This window comes from Nyctibius grandis, chromosome 2 (genome assembly GCF_013368605.1).
Source record: "Nyctibius grandis isolate bNycGra1 chromosome 2, bNycGra1.pri, whole genome shotgun sequence".
Classification (NCBI taxonomy): domain Eukaryota; kingdom Metazoa; phylum Chordata; class Aves; order Nyctibiiformes; family Nyctibiidae; genus Nyctibius; species Nyctibius grandis.
This window is the reverse complement of record NC_090659.1, coordinates 48,637,254-48,655,985: the sequence shown is the minus strand read 5'-3', so window position 1 is coordinate 48,655,985 and position 18,732 is coordinate 48,637,254. Positions and strand designations below refer to the sequence as shown.

The 18,732-nt window shown below is 46.3% G+C and overlaps 1 protein-coding gene across 1 annotated transcript; it reads left to right on the top strand.

The window, feature by feature from the left end:
• The first annotated feature begins 3,586 nt into the window (after positions 1-3,586).
• Positions 3,587-16,813, top strand: LOC137676578 (regucalcin). The gene is made up of 7 exons (XM_068423484.1): positions 3,587-3,731; positions 4,362-4,526; positions 7,551-7,733; positions 9,019-9,234; positions 10,756-10,887; positions 15,558-15,712; positions 16,457-16,813. Exons 2-7 carry the CDS (start codon positions 4,364-4,366, stop codon positions 16,505-16,507), a joined length of 900 nt encoding a protein of 299 aa, XP_068279585.1. The 5' UTR covers positions 3,587-3,731; positions 4,362-4,363; the 3' UTR covers positions 16,508-16,813.
• The last annotated feature ends 1,919 nt before the right edge of the window (positions 16,814-18,732 follow it).

Below are 18,732 nucleotides of genomic sequence, written 5' to 3'. Positions count from 1 at the left end.
AGGCTTACACTGAGGTATGGAAAGTGGCAGCTGTTTGGGTTCCAAGGCCCTTGGCACAGTTGTGTCCCCCCTCTCGGCTGCACCTTCCCCAACTGCAGAGGAGGCCCGACATGGACTGCCTTCGTGCAGTGCTTGGAGGCAGCTCTAAGATATGGACATCTGATATATGGCATTTGCACTTTGTACCAGGTATGGATAAGGCCTGCAGCCCTCCCACCTTTTGGTTAAAGTCACAGATGAGCACCTTCAAGCAGGGAGGGGGAAGAACATAGAAGTAAAACAAGAAAACTAAAGGTGAAAGAAAAAAGATGAAGATTGCTCTAAAGATGAAGAAATGACAGGCTCAGGCTCATGCTCATAAGATAACAACTTCAACCTTCCAGGAACCAGCATAAGCAAAAACCTGTTTCTCTTGATAACTCCTGAAATCATCCAGGACCACTTCCTGCTTGCAGTCCTTATGGGCTGCGAGATTCTTCACACTTTGTGGCACACTGGGCCATTCCCCAGAACTGCTGAGCACTTCCTGAGTGGCGAGAAATGTAATGGCTTGTGGCAGGCTCAGAGAACCTGCAGGCTTGGGTGAGGGCTGTGACTTCACCTTACAGGACCTCCCACGTTGCAGTTCTACTCCTTATGCTTTTAGTGGTTGTGATAATAAGACTCCACTTCCCCTGCAAAGCTGGAGGAGTAAGTGTGCAATGTGCCCTACCACGTGGAATAAACGCTGGGCTACCAGCCATCTCCCTTGGAAGCCGCGGAGGCGTGGCTGCGTGTGCTCCTATCGCTCAGATTTGGAGGCCACAGAGTAGACATTGTGGCCGCAATACAACAGCGGGAAGTTCCTGGCGGGGAACCCACATGGCAGCACCACCTTTGGCAGCCACCTCCCCTGTACTCTTCTGTCCCCTGGTGAACTTGTACTGGCAGAAGACCTCAGCGGATGCTCTCTGTGAAGTCACGCCCCCATGAATTCCTCCCTGCTCTACCTTTCAGCAAGCCTGGGTTAGCCATTACGGAAAAGACAAAGCAGGAGTACTGTCCCATGTAACTAGAGATCTAAGTTCAAAATGTTTGGCACTTTGGAAGAAGACCAGAGTTTGTGTTGTAACCCAGCACTCACAGAAGCTGTTAATGTTCTCCCAAGGTGTGTGCCAACAGAGAGCTTGTTTTGATGCCTCCAAACCATGCTGGCAAATGCCTAAGTCAGCAAGGAGCAGAGAGACTGGCCAGGTGGGTTGAGCATGTATCTCCTGCTGCTGAATTCAATAAGCTGTTGTGTTGGCCCTGTATCCTGAAGAGCCTTGTAGTGTGCAAGGACAGTGGGACAGCAGCAAACGTGGCTGAGCTTTGTAAAAAGCGACAATTATGTTTCACTGTACTGACAAATTCTCAGTGAATTCTTTGTATACTTTCAAATTTAAACCTCTAGATCTTCTTTCCTTGTTGTAAAATGTATGAAAGAAACAGAGCTACTGTGGTACTTTTTTTCAGGATGTTTATTTTCTGTGTCAGCAGTTACTAATAATTTGCTTGCTTCAGGTCTGAGATGAAATCCTGCTGTTTGTTGTACGACACCATGGTGGGGGCAGAAAGAGAAAATTCAATGCTAAGCGCTGAAGTAATGCTATGCAAGCCTGAAAAATAAAAGCCTAACTGCTCAGGTAAGGTGACAATAAGTTAATAAATACCATGTTAGTAGTCCATCGAGGGAAGCCTGCATGAAACACGTGTTGGTGAGGATATGTAGGCCATGAACTTTGCAAATATAACTCTAAAAGAAAAAAACGTGACCAAATGAAGTCTGGGGTGTGAGCACCTGCTGTATGAATAAAGGTAACCTGGTAAAAATGCTAGGCAGGAGATATAATTGCCAATAGGAAGGTGTACGATAAGAAACAGATAAAATCTGTTAACAGGAGCTGTGAGTGGGCTGCCCGTAAAAGACACCAGTGGGTGCTGTGCGATCACTGGTGTGCAGCTTGCATGATCACTGGCCGTGCCCCTTGAATAAACGGGCTGCTAAAAGTGCCAGCTGGAAACAAGAGCCTAGCTAAGGGAGAGGCAGGTTTTGGAGCAGCTAAGTTGATGCTGGTTTATGGGGACGTGGCGGTGAGACAGACCACACCTTCCTGGCGCGTCCTGAGTTGCCAGGAGAAGACGTGAGACACTGAGCAGCGAGACTTAAGTTATATCATGGATTCCTACAGGGATGACTGGATCCAACTGAAAAGGCAATCTGTCATGGGGTGCTGGAGAGGAGAGCTGGCATTTACAAGTGCCTTTTGCTTTATGACTTGAGGCCTGAGAGCCACAGCGGCCGTAGCATGCAGATGGGGAGGTGCAATGGAGAACTGCATATGGAAATTTTGATGGTAGCCATTTGCCTCGTGCCTGTGGAAGATTTTGAGGCTGTCACGGTTTAAAGCTGGGCCGGCTCTTAAACCTGTGGCAGATGCTCTCTGTTATCGCCCCCCCCCCCCTCCCCCCAAAGGGAAAGGGAAAGGGAGAGAGACTTCCGGGTTGGAAAGTTAAAACAGTTTTAATAAAATATAATAATGAAAAAAGAGTATAACAACAATCAAATATATACAAATATATATACAAAACCAAGATTGAGCTCCCCTGAAGTCAGCCACGTCACCACCGGCACTGCAGGGCAGGCTCCGGGAAGGCCCAGGCTGGGCCTAGCAACGGTCGAGAGCTGGATTCAGGGATGCACGGATCGGGATCGGGGGCAGCAGGAAAACAGACGGAGTCCTCCTTGGACACCGGCCATAGCAGAAAAAGAGCGAGACCCTCGTGATCCCCCCGCTTTATACTGAGAATGACGTGTGTGGGATGGAATACTTTCGTTGGTCAATTTTGGGTCACCTGCCCTGTCCACTCCCCCCTGCAGCTGCGACCCCCCTTCGACTCTTCACTCGTAAGCAGTGAGGAATTCAGCAGTGACCTTGGTTTCTCTAAGAACAAGTACAGCAAGAGCCTTACTGCACAACATCCCTACCGGTGCCTCAGCGATAACTACAAACTTCGAGCGTTATCAGTCCTGGAAGCAGACACTGTCTGCAAAACATGCAGTTAGTTTCAGAAAGTGCAGTTACCTAGAGAAGACTTAGCTGAAAGTAAAAATCACTGAAAGGAAAAGTGGCCTGGTTTAAGCCAAACCAGGACAGCGGCTTTAAAGCAAGGGGAGCGAAGGAGGGCCCTGGGTTTCTGGATAACCAGGGAAATGCCGCAGGAGCTGTGGGGAAAGATCGGGGGTGAAGGCCCAGAGGACGCCTAAACCACAGCAAGGAGAAGGCACACAGAAACCAGACCTTTTGCAAACCAATCTTTCTGGAGAGCAGAGAAACCTGGCCACCGCGGAGAGAAATCTTCTCCCTCTTCTTCCTCCCTGCAGCTCCTGGAGGGGGGAGCCGAGCCGCCGCCCCACCTCGAGCAGCCGCTGTTGTCCGCTGCCTGCGCTGGCCTCACGGCACCACATGGACAGGATCCCAGACAGCTCGGCCTTGGCCGGGGGGGGCGAGATGGCCGCACCCCCTCTGCCCCGCGGGGCACGACGGGCCCGGGCGGGGCGGGGGGCGCGCCCCTGCCGAGGGCACCGCAGGCCCGGCCGCCGGCGGCCCCTCAGCCCGGCGGAGCGCGGCCGCCACCCCTCTCTCCTCCCCGCTATAAGAGTGGTGGCGGCGGCGGAGGGCCGGGACCTGTGTCTGCGCTGCTGGAAACAGGTAGGGCTGGCGGTGTGTATAATTATTACTAGTCTTTTCTCTTCTTTTTATTTTTTTTTAATATATATATATATATAAAATGTATGTATTTGAATTACAGCGTCCCACGCACGGCAGCAGTGCCGCCGTCGCCGCCGCGGGAGGTGCGCCTGAGCAGCTGGGCGGGGGGGGCGGGCGGCCGGCGGACGGGACTCTCCTTCCCGGGACCGGCGCCCGCCCGCACCCCGAGAGTTGGTTTTTTTCCCCCTTTATTTATTACTTTTTCGTTTTGTTTTGTTTTGTTTTTTTTCCAAAAATGTGTCGGCAGGCCGGGCTGCGCCCCGCCCCGCGGGGTGCCCGGCGGGGCGCCCAGGCCCCCTCCGCGCCGGGCCAGGCCGGGCCGCGCTGCCCGCCGGCTTTGGCGGGGACGGGCATATACACACGTTGTTGGACGTGTGAGAGTCGTGAACTGGGATCGGCGCCAGCAGCACAAATAAACTCCGTTGCTCCGTGCTCTGTACAGGTAGAACCCCTCTAGATGGAAAATGGGGCCCTGAACCCGGCTGGTTTCCAGCGCTCAGCTCCGGCGGCTGGTTTTACACGCGTTTGCTCTTGACGGGTGTAGGTAAAGCGGAACGATTTTCTCCACAGGTATGTCATCCATTAAGATCGAGTGCATTGCCAACGAGGGCTACAGGATTGGGGAGTCGCCCGTCTGGGATGAGAAGGAAGGCCTGCTCCTCTACGTGGACATCACGGGCAGAAAGGTGTGCCGCTGGAGCCCCGTCACCAAGCAGGTGCAGACCATCTCTGTGGGTAAGGAACGGCTCGAAAAACGCTCCGCTGAATGCAAGAGTTGTGTGTTCTGGCTTGGTACTGCTGACGACTCCTCCATGGGCAGGACTCCTGTAGGTGATGCTGGGTGGTGCTCGTCTTTTGGCACAAGGAGATGTCTCCCCAAAACCTGACCTTGCTAGGCCAAAGAGGATGCGGAGGCTTGTGCTGTATGCAGAAACTAAATACAGTGACTGGCCAGACATAGTCCTGAGGGCTTTTCTTATGATTTTGTGCTCTTGGATTACATTTGACCTACTGTTCTTTCCTGTAAATTGTTTGCAGCCTGCTCTCTTCTGATCCCTCTTTGTCCCAAGGTATGGGTCACCAAGACTCTCCTTCTCTGGTGTTGGTGTTTGTGGGAGTTTTGCTACTGATTTGAATGAGCAGTGCCTGTAGCATCGTCTTTATTAGAAGAAAATTTCCCATAACAATTTAAGATGGTATTTTTTTTAAGGTAACAGCGTCACCAGCTGGAGTCTCAATAGTTTAAGTACTTATTCCAGAAAAGAAGAGGTGTGCTGACTCTCATAAAGAGTTGCAGATTTACTTTTGGACATGGTAACATAAATGTTTGTCTGTAGACAGGCCCTTAAATGGTTTAAGTACTCAGATTTATCACTGTCTCATGTTCAGTAACACTCGGTGAAAATCACTTGCTTTTGCCCACCCATAAGCTGTTCACGTTATTCACAGTAAATTCATCTGGGCTTGTCTGCCCTTCAAATTAACTGTAGTTACCAGTTCTAAGATGAGAGAAGGCCTGATACTAGTTTTGGAAACATTACTTCCCAAACTTATTTTCTCTTGCCTTAGCTGAAGGAGCATGCTTCTCCCTGCCTCCTCCCCCAACTTGGACCTACTCTCAAAGGTATAATCAATCTTTTACATGGGGCCTCTCTGGAGATGTAGAAGGGATAGCAGCGGAAGTAGCTACTCTTTTTTTTTTTACTTCTGTTTCTTCTGTTTAGTAATGAAATACCTATAATTAATAGCTGTGCCTTTGCGAATACCATAATTAAAAGACCAAAAAAAACCCCAAACAGCCAAAGAGTGCCATGTGATTAAAATAGCAGGTTGATGTCCAAAGTGGAAACTGAGAGGGAAATTACTCATTACTGCAGCTTATGGAGAATTACAAGAACCCCACACTTAGCAACAACTTCAAATGCCCTTTTCAGCTCCACAGGGAAAACACCACTGTATACATAACCGTGCCTAGTGGGGAGACCTTATGGTCAGCTTTCTGCTTGGCATAAAATGGCATTGCAGATAAATCAATTCCTGTGGATGCTGCTTAACAAAGTCTTCTGGGGTGGCTGTGGACCAAGGAGGGGCAAGGGCCGATATGCTCACTCACGCTGTATTTGTGCAGTGAACAGCAGGGTGGCTGTGTCCATCTCAATAGCCTGATACACCCCTTTCCCCTGGGGTGCTTGTGGCTATAGGGGCACCCTGGGGGCTGACACCTCCAGGGCCAGGAAGGCAGGGGGGGTATACAGGCTCTGCACTTGGGGGCCGTGCCCCCCAGGGTGGGAGGGAGGCCCTAGGGGCTGCCTGGGTGGAAGGGCTCCTGTGGGCCATGGCCCCAGGTGTTTTGCTGGGAGAGCAGAGAGTTGTGTTCCTGCAGTCTGCTGGCAAAGCCCCTGCTGCCGGCGCAGGTAGAAAAGCGCTTTTATTGGCGTGGTTACTGGCAATTGGAAGAGCAGCAAAATGACATCCCTTGGCAGGTGCCACGCACAGCTGAGAGGACTCTGCCGACCTTTCTGTGCTGGCACAGGAAGGACGAATGACACCCACTCACCCAGCATAGATGAGCCCAGACCACCAGCAGCCTCAGCAGTGTGGTCACACGCCTCTCGGTGAAGGAGCTGCTAGAGTTGAGCTTGCAATCAAGTGTGCAACTCAGGTGCTGGGGGCAGATAGCATGGGGATTTCTAGCATCGTGGGACTGCTGGTGGGGCTGCAAAGGGAAGGGGTGTCCTGAGAGAAGCGCAAGCAGCCGGAAAGGAGCAGCTCCTCTTGGCAGCAGTGGTGGCTGGTGGTGGTTATAAGTGTTCATGAAACTATTACCTAATTATACCTCCGCAAAGCTATAAATATAAGAAATGTTTTATTTTTAAATTAGAAAGTTGGCATTTAGTCCCATGCGTATTCCTAAGTCTTGTCTGTTAAATACTGTCCCAGATTTTATTGCCCTGTTTAAAGCTATTATTCCTTGTATCGTGCCTGGCTTTACAGAAGTGTTATCTTCACAGTCGTTTCTCTGTTTTTTTCTAATTCCTTTATAGTAGCCTGTAGTTGAGATTTTACAGTGTAATATCTCAAATGAGTGTAAACTAACCATGGAGCATTTACTAATTTTCTGTTTTGCTTTAACTCTTGCAAAGCTCTGCCACTCCCTGGTGTGATTTTGATGCTGCTGCAGGCATGTCTGAACTGTGCAGCAGAGTGTGGTGCAGAGGGGTGGCTTTCCTGCCCAGTGTGACTGTCCCAGTGCTCTCTGTCTCCATGAGTTATGACTGAATGGCCATGCAGGGCTGATTTACTCAGGAGCTGGGCTAAACAAACACAGTTGCTCCAGAGCTCTTGTGGCAATCAATTTTTCCCCTGGGGAGGGGGAGAACCCACACAGTAAGATGGTGCAAAAAATATACCTGCCTGTATCTGTCTTCCTTTTTATGTTTTTTTTAAAGCACCTAGCAGGGCCAGGTGCTGGTAATGATTATCACCCCGGGAGTGGTGGTAATACTCAAATTCCCTGAGTTTTTATGTCCTAAACCAGTGATTCTCTTTGTAGCCACTTCTAGTATACATTAAGTGTGCCCTCTTCGCGTGACGAGATCTATTTCTATGTATTTAAACGTCAGATTTTTTGGTAGAAAAGTTACTTGGTTTGCCTGTGATCTCACTGAGTTTGTTGTGACTGCTTGCATGTCTAAAGTGGGCAGTAAAGAAATGTCTCTCCATAGCACATACCTCTTTTCCATTTCACCCTGTTTCTAGATGCTCCCGTGAGCTCCGTGGCTCTCCGGAAATCTGGGGATTATGTCATCACCCTGGGAACCAGGTTTGCTGCTTTGAAATGGAAAGAGCAGCTGGTAACCACCATTACTCAAATTGACAAGGATAAACCAAACAACCGTTTCAATGATGGGAAAGTGGATCCTGCAGGGAGGTATTTTGCAGGTATGCTGCAGATGGTTCCTTCCTTCTGCTGCTCCGTTAGGTTTTGGTGACAACATGCAGTGATCAGCTGTAGATGCAGCAAGTTCGTTCATAGTTAAATGGTGGGGATTTTTTTTTGTTGTTTTCAAGCAGAGTTTAATGCCATTTACAAATCTATTTGTATCACCTGGACACCATCTAATCAGGACTATATTTTTTAAAAAGAGGCCCACTCTTCAGAGCCTGCCTAGTTAAAGACACTGGCCTTGCCTCATCCCTGTTGGCATGCTTGTTTTGGATACTGGCAGACTGCCAACAGAAAATACTTTTCTAGTGAGAAATTTGTGATATTGTGGGTTTTGATCTTCATAGATCAGAATTTATAGATGGTATTTCTAAAAAACTGTGTGACTGTTCAGCCTGGTGAAGAGAAGGCTCAGGGGGATCTTATCTGTCTGTATAAGTACCTGATGGGTGGAAGTAAAGAAGACGGAGCCAGGCTCTGCTCCGTGGTGCCCACTGACAGGACCAGAGGAGATTGGCACAAACTGAAATTCAGGAAATAGTGTTTAAACGTAAGAAACCTCTTTTTACTGAGGAGGATCAAACAGTGGAATAGGTTGTCCAGAGAGGCTGTGGAGTGCTCAAGATACATCCGTGGAGATGCTCAAGATACAACGCTGCCCTGAGCAACCTGCACAGGCTGACCCTGCTCTGAGCAGGGGATGGGCCCAGATGATCTCCAGAAGCACCCTCCAGCCTCAGCCGTCCCCTGATCCTGTCCTCCTGGTTTTTAAAATGCTATTCTGTGCATCTGCCCTGTAGTTTGGTCCCCAGGCTTACCTTAACTTGCTTTTACCCAGCTGCTCAAGAGCAAGTCTCAGCTGCCAACTTCGAGTCACAACGAGATTTGTTTATGAAGAGGCTTTAGTAAGACTCGTTCTGACAGAGGAGGAAATTTTTTTCCAGTCTCTCTGCTATACAAGACGTTAAGATTTGTGGGAAGCTAAGTGCTGACCACACCTTTCTTAATATTCGAATGACTGAATAAAATGTTTAGCAGAAATCACGCTGCACACCATTTCTGCCACAGTTCAACAAAAAAAACAAAGGCTATGTTTTGTCATCCTCTGCTAAAAGGAAGCACTTTTGAAATCTACCTTTCTCTTTTGCTTTTAACTCAGTTTCTTTCCCGAATTTCTGAAGCCCCCACACTGCTCCCATCATCATAGCGAGGGGCTGCCACCAAACTTGGAGGAGAGCCCATTCACTCTGAACCTGCTTTCTCCCCTTTGGCTCTGCACAGGTACGATGGCTGAGGAGATTCGACCTGCTGTGCTGGAAAGACACCAGGGCTCTCTGTATACGCTCTTCTCCGACCTCTCAGTAGTGAAGCACTTTGATCAGGTGGACATTTCTAATGGGCTGGACTGGTCACTGGATCACAAAACCTTCTTTTACATTGACAGCTTGTCCTACTCAGTGGATGCCTTTGATTATAACATCCAAACTGGAAAAATTGGTATGAATTGTTGTATTCTGAAATAATAGTTTGTGCCTAAAGATTGTGATGTTTGTTTCTGTTCTGGTTGTTATGCAGAGATGATCAGAGCTTTGGGAGCACTTCTTCAGAAACCTCTTCAGAACAAAACGACAGAAGCCATATTAACATCCATCTGCGCCTGCGTACGCTCCCAGCTCAGACTAGTCAGAGGCTATTGATACTACTGTAAAGTATTTAAATTGCGTGGCAGAGTCTGAGTAGTAATCTGGACTACTGTTACTAAACACAACGCGTATCTGATCTTCCTGTGTAAAAAGGGCAAAGTGTTTCTTGTATCGCAAAGTTTCTGTGGCTGCGTGCTTCTTATTACTGACAGCGTAGGCAAGGTAACAGAAAGCTTGCAGTCTTGTGCAAAACCTCTGCTAGCTTCTCTAGGGTTTTTTCACCCTCTTTTGTTTTTTAAAATATAAGCTCTTAAATGAAGATTCTGCAGACAGAGCTAAGCAACAACTGGAAAGCACTAACTCAAAACTTCTTCCTTCATTTATTTAAAATGAAACAAAACAACCCCTTAAGGGCTTCTACAAGCTTGGGCAAAAGAAAAATTCCAGTGACTTGGACTAATAATTTGCGTTTGAGTACGTGGACTGCAGTGTGTTGCTTTAAAAGAACCCAGTCAATTTGATATTTAGTTTTAAAACTGTGAATTTGAAGTCATTTTAGGTGTAGCATCTGGTCCCGATGGCTCTCTGCTATGGCTTACAACTGAATTTGTCTTTAGGGAATAGGGTGGTTCTCCTCTCTCTCTTACCCACACTCGCTCACTCTCTTTCTGTCGGCAATCTGACAATCCCCAGGAGCACAAAGGAAACTCATTAAAAATATTGCTACATATGAGAAACATTGAAGTTGTCAGAGCATAAAATAAACAATGTTGGAAAGTTGGTTTTAATTTTCTTTAATAACAGTGGATAAAAGTTCAGATTGAGTTGTTTGTTTTTAGATTGACGGTGTACCTTTGAAGTTGATGCTTTTCCTAACTTTGTGTTTGTATAAACTCCCAGTTTATATATCTGAAGGTCAGGTTTGTGTTGGAACAGTGATTATTGGCACGTTCCAGCAATCTGGAATGATTCAAAAGTCTCCAGTTCTCTGACTGGAAGCGACCCTTACTTGAAATGAGCCAAACTGCTTTTAGAACAAGTAATTAATTTTCTGAATATATATAACATTAATTTATTCAGTTATTCATTTAATATTGTAAGTAGGGAGCATGAGTGGTGCACTAGAAAAGAACACCAGAAAAAAGGATTATACTTTCAATAGACAGAAACTGATCTACAGGCTTTCACGCCGTGAAACAGCTGTCTCAGGAAACAAACAGGGCAGCAGACGCGATCTATTTCTTTCATACCAAAGAACTCAGGACTTCAGCACAGCTTTTGAAAATAATAGTATGAATAACTCTGCTGGGCTGTGACTGATAAAAATTTTAACAACTGTCTCACTTAGTTTTGTTGTGGTTTTTCTACCCTGCAGGCAACCGTAGGAGTATTTACAGACTGGAAAAGGAGGAAAGCATTCCTGATGGGATGTGCATTGATACAGAAGGCAAACTCTGGGTAGCTTGTTATGATGGTGGGAGAGTGATTCGTCTTGACCCTGAGACGGGTAAGTCCTTGCAAAGGATGGACTGGAATTCTGTGTTTTAAAAAAAAAAAAGATGAAGAAACAAAAGGAAAGAATGAGAGATGTTTTTTTCCCCTCACAGAAATGGTATATGTGCTCTTTTTAAAACATTCCTTTTTTTTTTTTTTTAAAGCAATTATACATCCCTGCTCTCAAAGGTTAGCTTTGTAAATAAGTCTCCTTTGTTCCCAGCCTCTGTTGTGTTGGAAAAGGAAAAGTTGCTGAGGGGATTACCATTATACTTGCAAATTGTTTGAGTTCGCATCCTCTTGCATCCTGCAAACTTAAGATCAGCGTTTACCTTATTGATAAATGATGTGGAAGAAAATGAATAAGACATGAAATGACAAAAATTTAATGAATTCCACAGCATTTGATCGTTCCCACAGTAACGTCTTGGGTGTGCCCATTGTCTGAGCCTGTCGTTCATTGCTACTCTCATTTGGACTGTGGTGGTCTGCCAGGCGTGGTTTAGTCTGGGTAGAAAACACTTGTGAAGCACTACAGAGGGACTGAACCACACTGTCTGCAAGCAGGCAGGGGGTGAGAATGGGAGCGTGATTTTGACAGATCCCAGACAGCACAAGTTTGCATAATGCAGCATATGAGCAACTGCACTGGGTTGCATCTGGGGTCTCTGGAACCCAGGTCCAGCCCTAATAGAAGTCTTGGGGTTTTGTAGGGCTGCAGATTCAGGGATGCCAGCGTCCCTTGATGCATGCCTCCTCTGCAGTGTGCAGCAGACCCTGGCACACAGGTGCACCAGGCGGGTCACGCTGCAGCCTCTCTTCTGACTCCACTGGAATCTCTTTCTTGAGGCTCAGGCTGTGCTTTTTCCTTTGCCTTTTGATTTGTACCCATGCAAGGTCTTTCCAATCTGCGGGACTTCCTCCTGTCCTGCAGAGTCTGCACCCCAACCCTAGGAACAGGAAGCTCCAGCTGGGAGATCCCAGCAGCTCTGGGGTCTGTTTCTGGTCCCACATCCTCCCCCTCTGTTGGGCAGAGCACTCCTTGGTGACTCCACCAGCCCTTTGAATGCCCTCCTGGAGCAGTGGACTCTACCAATTTTTCCTTTCTGGTTCCCTGTTTCTACCTTTTTCCTCCCTGGCCTTAACCTTCTTCCTTTTTTTACTTGTCTTCCCTTTCCTCCTGCCTTTTGGAGATGTTTTCTTAAGGGAAAGCTAATGGGAATAGTGTCTATAAGGAGATGCATATGAAAACTGTAAGAATAGGGAAGGCAGAGTACATAACCCTGATGCATTCCCAGCTTTCAACTACGCTCAGCTCAGAGTCTTCAGAACTGGATGTGATTTTGATGTATCCGTAACTGCCAGTGGATTTTAAAGTTTCTGTGAACTTGTTCTGTCTCCCCTCACCCCTGTAAAGCTTCCAGCAACCACAGCGAACAGTAGCAAGGAGTTTCACAGGTTAAGTGTCCATGTCAAAAAGAGCCATCTTCTTTGTGAGTATCTCATGCTTATCTGCCCTCTCTGTGCTATCATTTTAAAGTAATATCTAAAATCTGCAAATTGCTGAATTCTCAGTGAATTTAACTATTTAGGGAGATGAACCAGACAGGTTTGAAGATAACTCCATGAAAGCCTCTTTTTTAATGCACAATAGCTATTAGGTGTGGCTTGAATGACTGTCAGCCAGTTGCAGATACATCCACTGGTAAAGAGCTTATCTAAAGCACGTGAGGGATTTTTCAGGTTTCACTGATAGCAAAGCTTGGACTGCGTTTTTAGGGGGATGGGCGAGGAAACTTTTTCATTTGGCATCTTTTCTAAATGAGGGTTTTGAGGTTCACAGTGAAGCAGCTTTTCAGGTCTAGGCTTCTTTAGCCTAGATAGCTGGTGTCTTTAGATTCAGGATGTGCTGCAGGGAAAGACTGCGATGACTGATCCCACTGGGTTTGCAAAGGGCTCAAGAAGGATGTCTAACTTGTACATTGTCAAATCTTGTCATACTTTCCCGTCAGTTAAGGACCTGCTAGTTTTATGCAATCATGTCTTTTAATTAGGATTTAAATATTTTACAGTTCTTCCTAATGAATGTATTTTATATCCTTTGATTGTACAGAGTCTAAAAGATCTGCTTAGTTTCTTTCTTCTACAGATACCAAACACAGAGGAGTAATTCAGGTGGATTTCAAAGCATCCAGGTGCAGATTTTCTTGCATCTCCAGGATGACACTGCTAATCTTAGAGCTTTGTAAACAGTATCTTCCAGGCTGTTATCTGCTGAGACCACTCTGCAAGTACAATCAAGGTCTCTTCTCTTGTCTCTGGAGCTCGTGCCTCTTCTCCTACAGTGCATGTTTTTTCCCTTTGAATGCTCTTTCCACTCATTTTCTCCCAGACTTGGTGTCAGCCAATTTCTAGGGTGGCCTCTGAAACATTTTATAAGCCACCATGTAACACGTGTAGCCATGTAATCCTTCCACTGCCAGCTGACTGGATAACCACAAAGTGCTGCTAGAGCCAGCTGGCAGGAATGTTGCGTTGGGACTCATATTGGTCCTTGTCACTCCCAGGCAACAGACAGGACTTCTTCTCTTCCAGTTTTCTAGATATTTTGAAAAATCTGCTCTTTTCGGAGAAGTAACAGGTAACCAGACATGCATGTAATCTCTGACAATCTAAATGCCATTACACTGATTTTGATTTTTTTTTTTAACTTTTATCTTGATTTTTACTTCAGCCGTTGTGGGTTGAAGTGTGTCCCAAGTAAGCTCATTATACAGCATCAGGAATCCGAGTCCTGAAACTTCCCTGGCTATTGCATGTAAGAGGCTCTTTTGCCACTGCTCAGTTGCTATTTTCTTTTATTTATTTTGGGATTAAAAGACAGTTTAAAAGTATCCAGCCCTCATGTCAGGGTTTTTTGGTGAAACAAAAGGCAATGTCCTCTCGGTTCTGTATTCTGGATGTACTGGTTACATCCATACTAGCAAGTAAAATGGATCAGCAAATGTCCTTTAGTCCTGCACCATATGGCATATTGTAGCTTAGTTTGCACAGCCGGGCTGTCTTCCCACACCAAAACAGAGCCCAAACTGTCTCTGGGGAGCAGCATACCCAACTAGGTGGGCCAAAATTGTGCCAGGACTGCATAAATGGCTTAATAATGTGGCCCTGTACCTATGCCTATGACCTGCTTAGTGTTGTACAGGTGGAGCCATTTGGTCTGTGCTTTTGTGAGTTCATTGCAGTGCTGCAAGGGACCAAGGCACAGCTTGTAGGGTGAGGAAAAGGTTTTAGAGCACATAAGAAGGAAGAGAGCTGCTTGCTTTGATAAGCATCTCCTGGGAAATGGTGCCCCACTCTGAAGTTCACAGAATCACAGAATGGTTGGGGTTGGAAGGGACCTCTGGAGATCATCTAGTCCAACCCCCTGCCAAAGCAGGTTCCCCTAGAGCATGTTGCACAGGGTCGTGTCCAGGCGGGTTTTGAATATCTCCAGAGAAGGAGACTCCACAACCTCCCTGGGCAGCCTATTCCAGTGCTCTGTCACCCTCACAGTAAAGAAGCTCCTCCTCATGTTCAGATGGAACGTCCCATGTTTCAGCTTGTGCCCATTGCCCCTTGTCCTGTCACGGGGCACCACTGAGTTGACCAAAAACTACTCATAGGTGTCACGTGGGCCAAACTTTCCACTTTTTCTTTCTCCTTGTAGGGTTCCCAACATGAAAGTTACTCTCCTGCTATTTCAACACATCGCTAAGCAGTTAATTACTGTAAGGGACCAAGCCCTCTACACACGCAAATGAGGGGCCAGGGAAATTACATATTTTGTAAGGAGATTCATGTGCTTTAGCATATATTTAGAAAGAGAAATTCAATTGTAGGTTAATAAAATAAGCACTTATTGCCCAGAATTAGGAGGAATTTTAGAAAAAACTGCTGTAAGGTTCTCGACAGCCTTCTGGTTAAGGCTGGAGGCAATCTCTTTACTACTGTCATTAGGATGGTAGCTCCTAATGACAATTTATATTGTTGGTATAATAAATGCGTGATATTATTTATGGTAGTGCTAGTTTCCTGTAAACTTCAGGCTTGTCCCATGATCCCCATTTTGTGCAAGCTTGTTTTGGAAGGCTATTGAAATTTCAGGAAAAACTTCTAGGAATTAATCTTCCCTAACTGCAGGCAGTAGAGGTGTAACACGAGGTACGCCTCAGTAGAGCTGCACGAGGTTGGCTCGCTCCAGGCTTCCTTTGTAGTTAAAAGTAGAGAAGTCAGCAGGTCTAGGGCGTGATTCATGTGACCTATTTTAGGGAGGCATTATGTCCAATTTCCATTGACTTGCATGGGCAGCCTAGATGATGAGTTCAGATACAGATGTCTGTGCTGTGGATTTTAGCATTTAATTAGAGGACAGGCTGGGATTGGGGGTGGGTGGGATTTGTTTGTGATAACTGAGACTGAAACTTGTCAAAGGATACGTTGTCAACAACGCGGTCTAAAGAAGTCTGGTTTCTCCCTGTCACGGTGCTCATGACTACGCTGAAACTTCAGCACAGGACTTCCCCCTGCCCTGGTACCCGCTTTTGTGGAACACCTGGGTCCACGCCGGTTATTCACAATAATTTGTTTAAATTTCTTGTCGTAAGTAGATGACCAGGAAATGGCATGTGTGTTTTTCTCCAGGAAAAAGACTCCAGACTGTGAAGCTTCCTGTTGACAAGACAACTTCCTGCTGTTTTGGAGGAAAGGATTATTCAGAAATGTATGTGACTTCTGCCAGTGACGGGATGGATAAAGAGTGGCTTTCACGGCAGCCGCAGGCTGGCAGGATTTTCAAGGTGAATGATACTTTTTCCTTTCATTTTAGAAGGCCATTTTTTCCCTCCTGCATTTTTCAGGTAGCAAACCAGTTGGAGTGGTGGGAAGCAGGAAGGGGGTGGTTGTTAGAACATCAGTCATATATGTTAAGGTATTATTCTTGCTTTTGGTTCGTGTTGCAGGACGAGAAAGTTAAATGTATTTAGAGATTTGAAAATGCTTCCAGGTTTAAAATTTGTGACAATGCTGATACTGCAAATTTTCTATGCCATCACCTCTTCCTACTGTTCCCCCTCCCAACACAGTTCAAGTTTTCTATTTATTGTGGGAAGAAGTGTGTAAATACTTTCTTGTCTTAATCAATGGCAGATAAAACCAGCTGCTTTTATTTACTTTCTAGTTAGTTATAACTAAATTATCTCTTTAAAAATTTGTCACGTTGGGATTTGTTTTAAAGCCTTGCTCTTCCATATGTGTGCATACCAAAGGTTACATTGTGAACTGCAGAATTAAGGCTTAGTAGTATCTGAGAAGAGGCTTTTGGGGAGTGGACTCTGGCCTGCGATTACTGAGCTTTAGAGAAAGAGCGTAGGTTGGAGTTCCTGGCTGTGATGAGCTGCTGTGTGCAAAATATAGTAGGATGTCAAGTTGGAGGACACAGTTCTTTTCTAAACTAAAGCATGTCTAGTTGTGAAAGAAAAGCAAGTGTCTGATAGTGGTGAGTTATTGCACTAATCTTTTTTTTTTCCTCTCTGTTTTAATAGATAACAGGTCTAGGGGCGAAAGGAGTCCCACCGTGTCCATTTGCAGGTTAAATACGCGCTCTTCAGAACGGATTAGAGAGGACTGATGTAAGCAAGACCAGTTGGGAGGTCTTATTCTGGTGTTCAACATCTTTTGCTTTGAAACCCTAATGCAATTATAATATCTCATCAGGAAAGGATGAAAAACTAGTGAAATACATGGAATATTTTAAAACTGATCTTTCCCCCCGCCCCTTTAAACTCTATTACTTTAAATATCTGATGGTGCTTTTTCTGTTATGCTAAAAAGATTCTCCCCCTAATGAATGGCATACTGTAACGTTCTTTTATAATTAAATAATGTTTTAATATCTTTTCTCTTTATTGTTTATTCTTCCATCTCATTTGCAACTTACGCTATATTGATTTATTGATTAAACAACTTGTACTCTCTCTTTCACATATTTTCAAAGTTCCTCATAAAATACCCATTTGTGGTTTTACCGCTGCTTTAACTGGAACTTAATTTGTCCCATGATGTTCTCAACAACTGAAACGTTAATGCTGATTACTGTGTGTCTGCAGCTTCCTTTTTACATTACATTTTTAAGGCCTCAGCTGTGGTTGTGCTTAAATTAACTCTGATTGGCTGGAGCCAATCGTCATCTCTCCCCAATGCGTGTCATTATGTTGCTCATTTTGTTAAATACCAAACCAAACTTCTGGGATCAAGAACCTTATCTTTGTCTGTCCTCCGAAGATCTCGGCCTGTTTTGGGGAGATCTGTGATGACAGGAAAGCATCAGGTGTTCTTGGCCATTTGTGTTTAAAAGAAAACACCACCTGCACATACCTCCTGCTCAGGCAGACTCCCCCCGAGAGGCAAGAGGGGCCCGCATGCCCAAGTGGCCACTGCTTCTGTGAATGTACAGGAGGGGGTAATTTCTTCATATCACCTGTTGTCAAATGGCAAACTTATTCACTAGCTTGTTTTATTGCTGGTAACTTCAGGCCTGTATGTGCTGAAACACCTGGGAATGTAGCTCAGATGGTTTTTAAACTGCAGATTTCGCTCTTGACACCTTACGTGTTCCCATGCTTGTGTACCTCCATGTGCAGTTGAAATAGCTGTCCATCCCCATCCTGCTGTGTGAGCGTAACCCACTGAGTGCCAACAGGAGAGCCTCTGGCTTTTGCATTTTCTCTGCGGGTAGCTCCAAGAATTGGCACGTTGTGGTTTTCCAGTGCATCTCTGCAAGCCTGTGGAGTTAGTTTCTCTGTGCTGGATCTGCTTGTGTCTCCTGTGCCCCCCAAGTGCACAGTGGGCGACTCGGTAGTTGTCTGGCACCAAGGCCTCAGTGCTACTTTGAACCAAGGGGTGTGCAAGTCACTGTTTCCCTTTAAAGCATGCGGGGGTATGTCTGGACAGCTGGAAAAACAGCCCCACTTCAGGGTAGAAGATGAGCTTGAGGTGATGGAGGAAGCTGGGCTTGTTCTTTGAGTGTCCACTGTCGTTCATTTGCTTTATGTGCTGCAAAGTAATCTCAAAGCATGGTAATGGGAAAGTTTATGAGTTGAGGCAGATGGTGAATGTGGCTAATTTAGTGCTCTGATCTCGCTGAAGCCATGATCCTGGTGATAACTGCAGCTTGGGAACCGTGTTCTAGGGCTGCTGTGGTTGATTGCTAACGGACATTCAGAGATGCAGCAGGAAATAAGTAGGCATAAACACAAATAATCTCCCTCTCCCATCGCTGTCATGTTGCAGAGGTTTCTGCACCATGAGGTTTTGTACCTGTGCTCACCCTCTCCCCACCATGATGGCAGCAGGGTGATCGCCAGCATAGCACAGGACAGCTGGCGATCCTTTTTTTGTTGTTGCTGCACTAGAAAGGTAACAGCAACAGCTCGTATGAGGACAAAAGAGCTGGTCAAAGATTAGTTTGTCACCACTGGCCAAGAGGCACCCGGGAGACACAGGGAGGACATGGCTGCTGGAGCCCCTCATCCTCCATGCTGTGCATGGGTGGCCCTGGGCAGACATGTGGGGCACGCCACCATCCCCTTTTGTAAGATCACCCACTGGGCTTCGTCACGCTGGTTTGATAGGCATCACATGAGCAGGAAGAGCCAACTCTGCCAGGGGAGTTATTTTTAACATTGCCAAAATGTCCTAGGAGCACGCCTTGCTGCAGCCTCCAGTGCGGAGGCTGTAGCTGCTTCCCGCGCCCCAGCCCAGAGGAGCCCAGACAGGCGCTGCTGGTGTATTTTGACTGGAGTCCCATGACGGAGCGCTG